Here is a 10302-nt window from a genome sequence, read left to right as displayed (position 1 = left end):
ATGTAGCCCAGGAGAGGTGAGTGATTCGTTTAAGTAGGTCATAAAGGTGAGAGCTTCCTATCTTTCAGGTCTGAGGGAAGACCATTCAGAGACTGCTAGGGATCGCTTCTGGGCCTTTTGGCTAAGATCAAGTGTAGTTTCTGCTCTTGCCAGTTCCGAGACTTCTGGGATGGTGAATGGTGGTGCTTAGGCTAGTGACTCCCCAGCTTCGTGTTTCTCTTTTCCATTCTAGAAAAAAAAAACAATATTACTTAATTGATTTCGATTGATGGACTTTGTCCTGTTAATATTTGATTTAACTTAATGTCAGATAACTAAAGCCCAAGGGAAATCTCAGGTGTGAGATGAACAGGACTAAGCAGGTCGTCCTGACTTGGAGTCCTGGCTCGCCGTTCCCTGGCTCTTGGTCACGCTACCTCTCTGAGACCCGCTGTTTCCATCTGCTGAGTGGGTCTAGCAGTACTTTCCTGGCAGGGTCATTGTGGGTCTAGCCTGTCCCAGATTTGCATGTGCCCTGAAGTCCTGCGCAAACCCCAGCTGCTGTCGGTGCCGGAGTTCCGTCAGGCAGAAGCAGTGACCACAAGCGAGAGAGATCCAACTAAGTGGGACAGCGGGAAACAGGGCAAATCGGCGTGACCGTAGGTCGCGTTCCGAGGGGGATCACATGCTAGATAAAGCACCCGGGGTGAAGAAGGGGGAGACATCTGAGACCAAAGGTGTCTGGTTTTCTTATTCCAAGAAAGGGACTGCTTTCCAAAGGGAACGTGGGGTAGATGTTCCGCTGGACTCGCGTGACATGCTGGACAGCCCAGGCGCACTTCCTTGTCTTCCAGGAGTCACCTCAGAGATGCTCCCGAAGCTGTGTCCGAGAGCCAGCGCGTGGCCTACTCTCACCGTGAGTCGGGTCAGTGCCGGGTGGGGGTTCCCTGGGGACCCTGGGAGCCGCCTCCCGCCGCACTCAGACCCTCCCTGTCGCAGACGCTCGGGGACTGTTCCACAGCTTCTCTCAAGACTCAACAAGTTGTTTCTTCCACTCAAGGCCAGTGTGTGCCCTTCTAGGATTCCCAGAGAGAACCGATGTTCCTGAGGGGCTGGACCGCAGCTGGGGCGGGAGAGAGGGTTCTCAGACTGGACTTCTCACGACCCAGAGGCTAAGGACTGTCCCAAGTGCATTCTGGGGTCTCTCCTGCCTCTCCACTCTCCACTCTTGGCGGTCTGGCCTGGGTCGGCCCTGTTCTTAGTGTTTGCCCATTTTTGAGTTGGTTCCCGCCACAGTGCTTCAGGCGGGCTCCAGCCTTGCCCGTGGGGAGGACTCTGGGTGGCCGACTGGACGGCCACAGGGTGGGGTGAGTGATAACATGGCTGGGGACCCTGCGGAGACTGGGGGTCCCTCACCGGGCGCTGGCCTCCCCATGTCTCGATGGCGGGGGAGACCCCCTGAGGGAGGAAGGCCCTTAAGCCGCAGCGCAGGCCCAGGCCAGCGAGGTCAGGGCAGAGGGTTAACCCTGGCATCAGAGAAACTTGAATGGGAATCGTAGTGATTCGCTCGCTCGAGCACTCTGCTGTCGTCCTGCTCTGAGGTTCTGGGGTTCTCTCAGAACCCATAAGCCTTGGCGCGTGTTCCACTGCAGAGTGGAAAGGGAGCAGCTCGCAGAAAAGCACTTAAAAAAAAAAAAAGGAAGGAAGGAAGAAAAGCACTTTTTAAAGCGAGCTGGAAAAACGAGCCTTTTGTACCAGTACTGGCCCCGTGTGCTGAGCCCCACCTTACTAAGCTCGCGTGTTGCCATCTTCTCAGCGAATGTCTCCGGCGTACCAAGGGCGCAGGAGCCTGTTCCAGGAGACCCCAGTGGCTTTGCCCACTGGACGCCTGCATCAAGAACATTTTCTTTCTTTCTTTCCAATTTGGGTGCCTTTTCTTTCTGTTTCTTGTCTTTTTCATTCAAAAACAAATTTCTGTGAACTGTTGTATAACCTTCCAGAATGTTCTGCAAGATTCTTACGTCAGGCTGTGCTAGCAAGCTCCCCACGTTTTGCTTCCAGAAGCCTTTGGTGGGGGGTGGTGAGGGGAGCCATCGTGGGTCCTGCTGGGAGTGAGAACTACAGACACCTTCCCCCGGGCAGAAAGAGACCCTTGTTCCCGTGAAGCACACTCAACGTTCCCTAGTGGCTAGGGATGACACAGACATCTGACATCCCCTTCTCAGACTGACTTTTAATTTAACTCAAGTGGGTCAGAAGCAACCTAACTTTCGCATTCCTGTAACTTACTCACTCGAAGGGTCTTTCGCATAGCTCTGTGCCAGCATTCCCCGCGCGGCTTTCCGAGCCTTGAGAACAGCTGCCGGCCTTGTCCTAAGCAGCCAGCCACACTGCTGCCTTGGAAGGGGAGGGGCAGCGGGGTGGCCTCCGTCTCCTTCAGTGTCGCTCACACAGAGGCGCAGTATGTGCAGGGACTGGAGGCCTGACTTCTGGTGGGCAAGTTCAGGGTCGGTCCGAGCCTTCCTTTTGTCTCTTCCAGTGGGAGGCTGGATCTTTTCCAACCCGGATGGAGTGTGCGCGGCAGGAAATGCCAATTACCAGTACGCTGCCCCCTTGCCTCTGTCTGCGCCCCACACCCACCACGGCTGTGAGCACTATCCTGGCCTCCGGGGGCACCGGCAGGCTCCCTACCCTTCGGCCTACGTGCATAGAAACCATTCTCCCTCAGGTGCGTGGTTTTGCTAAATGAAACCCCTGGGGGTGTGGGGGCGGGGCTGGTGCAGGGAAACAGTAAACAGCCAGTAGTAACAAGAAGTATCCGAAGATGGCATCGCTTTCATTTAATACACGCTACAGTTCTGTGTGTTGTTATTTTAATGTCTTATTTTACACACTAGTAGTTGAGCATATAATCATGACATTATCCGTGTTTTATGGTTTTTTCATAAGACCATCTCCTGGTCCCTAATGGGTGTGATGGGCCTCCTCCCAGGCCGCCAGTGGACTCAGCATTTCAAGCTGCGTCTCCGAAAGCCAAGCTGAGGGTCCTGGGGTCTCAGCTCACCGCCTCCCTGTGGCTCTGCCCAGGGCGGAGCGGGCCCAGTACTGGAGGGCGTGTAGGAAGGTCTCTGGGAAGCTGGGCGACTCTGCAGCCAGACTTGCGCGTGGTTCGGCTGGGGCGCGCAGGGCCGGCCTCGGGCACGTCGGCAGCTTATCTGCGTATTTGCGGAGCTGCCACTGCCCGTGGTGCGCTTTCCTCCTCACTGACCCCCACCGAGCCAGCCTTGGCCTTGCAGAAGCCCAGACCCCTGCCTGCTTGTTAGATACGTGGGAGGGAGGAAGGGAGAAGGGAAGCCAAGGGCTGATGTCTCATTCAGTGATGGGTGCAACAGAGATTTCCTGAGGGCTGACTGTGTGCTGGGTTCTGTCCATGAGCGGATTAGACAAACCCCCAGCCTGACGGAGACACTGGTCTCCTGTGGGGAGAGCGACACTAGATGACAGAGAGAGGTAAGATTGGCGGCAGGGGACGTGGAGGAGAAGCGTTAAGGTTCCATCCTTTGGGACGCCCCCAGCTGTGTGCAGAGGGCCTTCCCGGTCACCTGCTGCCTGTGTCCCTTCACATGCTGCTCCCAGCAACCTTGAAAGCCTCTGCCGGGAAGGCATAACATGGAGCTTCACGGCATCAGAAAGTGGCCAGTGCTCTCACCGCGTCCCTCCTCGGTCAGCACAGAAAACGCAGCTTCTGAGCACCCGCTGGGCGCCAGGCCCTCTTCTAGCTGGCAGGGGGGATGGTGATGGAGGGACAGGCTCTTGCATGAGGAAGCTCGAGGCTACGCGGACGCGTAAATGACAGAGCGGGGCACACCGTTGCGGAGCTCTCCGGTGGCGCTCAGACCCGTGGCATCGCCTGGGACCTGGTTACAAGTGTAGGCTCTCGGGTTCTCCTTCTGAAAGAGTCCACACTTTAACGAGGTCCCGGGGTGACGCGCCGGCACAGTGAAGTTGGTGAAAGTCTGTGACACTCGCCAGCCGCGGTGCTGGGGGAGCGACGGAGAAAGAGCCGCACAGCTGCCCACAGGGGCTCCGGCTGGAGCTGAGATCGCGGAATGCGCAGAAGGGGAAAGCGGTGGCAGTGGGCGGCAGTGAGGGCGGCCGGCAGGGACCTCCGAGAGGCCCGGGGCACTCCAGGGAAGGGTGGTGCGGGCGGAGGCACAGCGGGGAGAGGCCCGGGGCGGCTGGGCGGCGGGTCTGGAACGGAGGTAGCGGCGGAGGGGGAGGGCGCGGGGCTGAGGCTGAAGCGGTTCCAAGGGCCCCGTCCTGAGGAGGCGTGACTGGGCCAGCCTGGCGAGGCACCAGAAACTTCCTCCTCGCTCTCCTCTTCCCCCTCCCTCCTCTCCCTCGTGTCTGCACTGTTCATGCAGACGGAGGCTCGCAGACGCCGTGCTTGCGGGGTTTCACGTTACTTGGGGTTGCCGAGAAGAGGAAGGGGCTGGTCCTCAGAAATGCCGTCGGGGGCTCCGGCGGGCCCTTCGGCTTGTGTCGAGGGGACGCTGACGTGCCCGTTCTTCGGCGGGAGAGCGCGGGGTGGTGCGCGTCCACGCGATCTGGTCACCGACGGCGGACCGTCCCTCTCCTCCGGGCCCCCTCTGTATAGTGGAGAGGACAGGTCGCTGCGGTGACGATTGAAACGTGAGCGCCGTGTGGCCTACGGTGGACACTCGGTGTGTCTGGGAGACTGAGTCTCTTCTGTTTCCCTCCGCAAGTACCAACAAACTCCCGGCATCAGCAGCACAGACGCGGGTGTGTCGCCGTGACCCGGGTCCTCGGCCGCCATCTTTGTCTGTTCTCCGCGCTCTGTCAACTCAACTGTTGTTCTTTCCCCAAAGTGAATTTGATCGAAAGCTCGAGCAGTAACCTGCAAGTGTTCTCCGGAGCTGACAGCTGGACCTCCTTGTCCTCCACGCCGCACACCAGCATCCTGTCCGTCCCGCACACCAGCGGCCCGCTCAATCCAGGGCCTAGGTAAGACCAGCACCGGCGGCTTGCTCCTCGGTGGTCTCGGGGGTGATGCGGGTGCTGGAGGCTCAAGTCCGTTCTCCTTCCTGCGGTGGCTTGGCTGCGGAGTCATTGTCCTGACTCTTAAGCCACTAGCAAGTGCGGGGAGCAAGAGGACGGACTTTCCTCTCCCAGAGACGAGGGAGGGGAAAGCACTTGCTCTGCTGTATGCTTCGGTGTTCGGTTTTGAAAAGGGAAGAGACTTTATGGCCTGGAGTCGTTTGTCCTGAACCAGCCAGAAATGGTGTGAACTGTGGTGGTGGCAGATAGACACCGACTGTGGGAGGATGGAAGGAGAAAGTGTCAGTAGATACTGAGAATTCAAGATGCTGGGTTGTCCGTGTTGTCATAAACCACCCGTCCTACCAGGGGGACAGGCTGTGGGTGTCTGGCCCGCAGCCCAGGTGACAGAGCAGAGTGTAGCATGTAGGAGCCACGGCGTAACCTGCACACCGGAGACCTGTGTTTTGTTCTGACTTCTGGAGATGAGGGGAGAGAGGACAGAAAGGGACCTTGGAGTTTGGTGGATGTGGGCTTTAGTCCTGGTTCTGTCCCTTACTGACTTCGTGTCTCCGGGCAGTTTTCTTGGCCTCACCGAGCTCCAGCTTTCTGGTTGCTAAAGCGGAAACAATAGGGGCTGCTCTGGGTCATGATGAGCCCAGGAGGAGAAAAGGCACTAAAATACTTCGTGAGCGGTAACGCGCTACAGAAACGCCAGCTGTACTTTCAACATAGGTGCGCCGATGGTGAGGAGGTCCAGAAAGGGATTCCACTTTGAAAGGTGGGTCTTGGAGGATGTCCGAGGATGTGTGGTTTGCTGGTCTAGAAAACGTTAGGAGATCGTAGTGTTTGGGTCTACAGCATGGCTGCTCACGCTCGAAGGCGAGTTAGAATCACCTGGGATATTGTTAAAATGCAGGAGCTGATGACAGGTCTGGGTTGGAGCCTGCGATTCTGCCCTTTAACAAGCTGTGGGTGTTGTACGCTTGGCCTTGGTGGTTTTGATACTGATGCTGCCTTGGTGCTCGGGGTCCAGCGCTGTGCTGTGCCACGCAGCTGCCGCCGGCTGCCAGTGGCCACTGAGCCCTGGAGACGGAGCGGGTCCCGGCGGGGGGGTGCTGGAAACACACACACACAAGCTTGAAGATATAGCAGGAAGCAGAGCATAAAAAGCTCAACTTTTTTTTTCTCTTTTTACCTCAAAACTGTGTTGAAATGACAATATTTTAAATATTTTTGGTTCCATAAAATATAACTATAAGCCTCATTTTTCTTTTTCTTTCCTTCCTCCCTCCCTTCCTCCCTCCTTTTCTTCCTTCCTTTTTTATTTTTTAAAAATATGTAGCTACTAGACGATTTAGTCTTGTGGTTGCGGTTATGTTTTGTATCTATTGGACAGTGCTCGAGTGGGTTATCTAAGGAAAAAGCGTGGATTTGGGTTGTGGTAGGAAGGGACACAGTGAGCCCTTAAAGACATTAAGTAACCCTGTGGCAAGTTCTGTCCTCGATACTTCACGGAAGTCATTTACAGTATCCAAGACATCCACAAGGCTGGCATTCAAATTCCTGTTTTACCATTGGAGAAACTACAGCTCAGAGGCATTAAAAATGTCCCGGAGGTCACGCACTGAGTGTGTAATGAGTGCACGGCTTTCCCACCGGCCTGGGAGGCGTCAGGAAGGGGCCCACCCTGAGCGATGTTGTGGAAACATCCCTTCTGGAGATCAGGCCTCAAGTCCCAGCCAGCCGAGCTGGCTAACACCCAGACAGACAGACAGCTAACACCCAGACAGACAGACAGCTAACATCCAGACAGACAGACAGCTGACACCCGGACAGACAGACAGCTGACACCCGGACAGACAGACAGCTGACACCCGGGCAGACAGACACACAGCTCACACCCGGACGGACGGACAGACAGCTCACACCCGGACGGACGGACAGACAGCTCACACCCGGACGGACGGACAGACAGCTCACACCTGGACGGACGGACAGCTGACACCCGGACAGACAGACAGCTGACACCCGGACAGACAGCCCCCGGAGCCTGGCCTTCTGTGGGTTTCCTCTGGCCCCGGGAGGTCTGTAGTCTCTGGACTGGGGCGCAGAGCACAGGGGCATTTCTCCCTCTTGTTCGCTCAGTAGCATGTTTACCGGATGACCGGCTCCGTAAAGATCTTGCTAGAGAGTAGCAGACGTGCCCAGGACCGTCGGCGTGTACCGAGCCCCTTCTCAGGCAGGGCTGTATCAGAAGAGGCAAGATGCTAACTGTCAGGACGTAGGGCCCACGGAAGGCCGAGAGCGTTGGCGTGTATCCCACCTGTTGCAGCAGCCGGCATTTTCGTCTGTGTTCGGGAGCAAAAATTATGATCCGCTAGAAAGCTTCAAGAAGCCCCGATCCCCAGGCCACAGGCCAGACGGGTCGAGTCAGGGTGTGGGGCAGCAGGCCCCGGGCATCGGTATTATTTCCGAACTTGCCTATGATTCCCCGGCGCAGCCTGGTTTGTGACCAGGGCTTGCAAACGGGAGAGGTCCGAGGTGGTGGTCTAACTCCCAGCCTTTCTGCCGGGGAGCAGAGCCGTTGGGTGCGGCCCGGGAGCGCGAGAGTTCATTACAAGCACCGCCCTTCCTGGGTGCCGTGGGCCGGGCATCACCGGCTCCCCTCCTCCTCCAGCCACACGCCGGCCTCTGTACCCTGTGCGTGAGGGCGACCCCGAGTCTTGAAGGTGAGGCCGCGGAGGCTCAGAGGTGGGACTTGGACCGAGGCCGCGGAGGCAGTAAGCCGTACGGTGGGGAGGCCGACCCGAGTCTTCTGACGCCTGTGTGTCCCGGCTGCTATGCCCCGTCAGCCCTCGTGCCGGTCTGAGGTCCCCCTCGCAGGCCTTCCACATCCGCCCCCTTTGGCTCTCCTGGCCGTCCACACAGGCTGCAGGGCGGGGCTCCCGGAGGGAAACGCTGTGTTCAAAATCACACGTGCAAATGCAGGTCGGGGCACCTAATTCCCTGCTCGCCTCGGCTGCTGGGCAGAAACAGGGCCGTGCTGTGTCCGAGCCAGAGAGCCGTGGCGAGGGAGGTGCCCTCCTCCTGGACCTGGGCCTCCCGGCGCGGTGCGCCTGCTGAGCGGCCGGCCGGGCCTGCTACAGCGCCCTCCGCGTTCTGTGTCTGTCTCTGCAGCCCCTACCCGTGCCTGTGGACCATCAGCAACGGCGGCGGGGGTCCTGCCGGGCCTGGCCCAGATGTGCACGCCAGCTCCCCGGGGACATTTCTTCTGGGGAGCCCAGCTGTGACGTCGCCCCTCTCCGCCCAGGCACCCACTTCAGCGGGTGCTGAGGTTCTGGGGGAGCCCTCGCTGACCAGCATCGCCGTGTCCACCTGGACCGCTGTGGCCTCACATCCCTTCTCGGGCTGGGGTGGCCCGGGGGGTGGGGGGCGCCATTCTCCCTCCTCGCTGGACGGGTAGGTAGGATCCTGGGGAGGGGTCAGCGGAGAGCCTTGTCTGTATAGCGCTTTAGAAGCCCCACCTCTGCGTCTAGTGAGTTAGCAGGTCTCCCCACCCAGTGAGTGCAGGGTGGAGGGGGTTCTGGGAGGTACTTTAGTTTGGTGATGCTCCCTGGTTTCTCGTCCCACACCTGTTTTCTCGGCAGCCCGTCGGTGACATGCTTAGGTAACTGGGGTTCACAGGGCACCTTCCTTGGCCCTGCCGCTTACTTTCAGATGATTCCGGAAGGCCTCACGTCCTGCTTGCTGTTCCGTGGAGGTCGTGCGAAGCTCTGCAGTGAGCTCCACGTCCACCTGCCTGTGCCTTCCCGGCCTCGAGCAGCCCTGGGAAGTCTCTGCGGCCCCGGGGTTTCTGCTTGAGACCAGGAGAGGGCGCAAGCCCCGGGTGAAGCTCCCGAGAGGAGCGGCCGTCCCGTGTCACAGCGACGCACCTGGAATTTAGGAAGTGAGATCATGTCCTGCCCTTGCTCAGAAACCTTCCGTGGCTCACCATTGCCCACAGAACGAAGTCCTACCCCGACCAGGAGGACACCCCACCGCCTGGCCTCAGCCCACGCTCCCAGCTTTCGTCATCCCAGGAGCAGCCGGCATGTCAGTGGACCCTCCCACCTCTCTGCCTTCCCCGTGCCTGAGACGTCCTTCTCTGGTCAGCCTCGTCCACATGAATCCTGCCCACCCCCCGGGGACCGGCAGGAGGGCCTGGTCAAACACCCGATGTGCCTCGGCACACGTGACCTTGCCCGGCCGCCTGCCTTCCCACGGGTCCTGTCTCTGTTCTGGAGCCCGCCCCGCCCGGCCGTGTTTTTGTTTGCCTGTGAGCGTGTCTCTCGCCCGCTAGACTGTGAGCCCTTGAGGGCGAGCGAGGGCTTTCTGTCTCTGTACCCTGCAGCACCCGGAACTGTGCCTTGTCCCTAGTAGGTGCCCAATAAACTGAGTGTGGTTGGTGTGCCGTGCCTGTGTGCTACAATGACCGCTGTGGGGCCCGTGGGGAGGCAGAGCTCGGAGACACGTGTCAGGCACACACTAGTAGGTCAGTGTGGGGAGCCCAGAACATGCTGGGTGTTCCCCCAGGCTCCCCCTCTGAGCCACAGCCCGTCTCAGCGATGGATGCCGTGGAGACAGTGTGGGCTCGAGCCGTTCCTTCCAAATACCGCTCCATGGATCCCCTGTGTCACGGTGCCCAGGAGCACCTGTTAGAGCACACATTTGTGGGCACACTCCATCCCTCCCGGATTAGGATCTTCAGGATCCGAGTCCAGGAATCCGCGTGCCGACAAGTGCCCCAGAGGTCAGCTGCAGAGTCAGGTTTGGAGCCGACTTGCCTGGAATAGAGGCACGGAGCGATGTGTTGCAGGAGGCTCATTCCAGGCAGGAGTTCAGCCTCCGCCGCGGCAAAGGCTGGTGCTACCGTAGTCCTGGCGCCAGTGCGCGCAGTCAGTGTGTCCTCGCTTTGCCTTTTCCCTCTTGTACCGCTGCGGGCTGCGCTGGTAACTCCCGGAGTGAAGTTTCCAGACCTGCATGATGCCTGGCTCTCCCAGACTGTTACCAGCCTGTGGACGGAGTGGTCCCATGGGCGTCCCTGAAGGCGTGGGAGAGCGTTCTGCTCGCAGCCTGCAGGGAGCCCATGCATGCCCACCTCACGCCCACCTCACGCCCAGCCGTAGTCTGAGTTGTCCACACAGCACACCACTGAGTCCTTGGCTCTTTCCCCAGGCGAGGGACCCTCGCCAGGCTGTGGCTAGCACTGCCTGGTGTTCCGGT

At 59.0% G+C, this 10302-nt stretch overlaps 1 protein-coding gene across 1 annotated transcript in view; it reads left to right on the top strand.

Annotated features, from left to right (window-relative positions):
• TBX19 (T-box transcription factor 19) overlaps nucleotides 1-9485 on the top strand; it is a gene marked incomplete at its 5' end in the record, with an annotated part of 23480 nt that extends 13995 nt beyond the window's left edge. The window contains 4 exons of the mRNA XM_080824057.1: nucleotides 834-895; nucleotides 2519-2707; nucleotides 4869-5004; nucleotides 8218-9485. Of these exons, the coding sequence (XP_080680183.1) occupies nucleotides 834-895; nucleotides 2519-2707; nucleotides 4869-5004; nucleotides 8218-8503 (673 nt within the window). The 3' untranslated portion in view covers nucleotides 8504-9485. The remainder of the gene's footprint in view (nucleotides 1-833; nucleotides 896-2518; nucleotides 2708-4868; nucleotides 5005-8217) is intronic.
• Nucleotides 9486-10302: the final 817 nt, after the last annotated feature.

Source organism: Martes martes, assembly GCF_963455335.1.
Source record: "Martes martes genome assembly, chromosome: 15".
In the NCBI taxonomy this organism is placed as follows: Eukaryota; Metazoa; Chordata; class Mammalia; order Carnivora; family Mustelidae; genus Martes; species Martes martes.
This window is presented reverse-complemented; position numbering and strand designations above follow the sequence as displayed.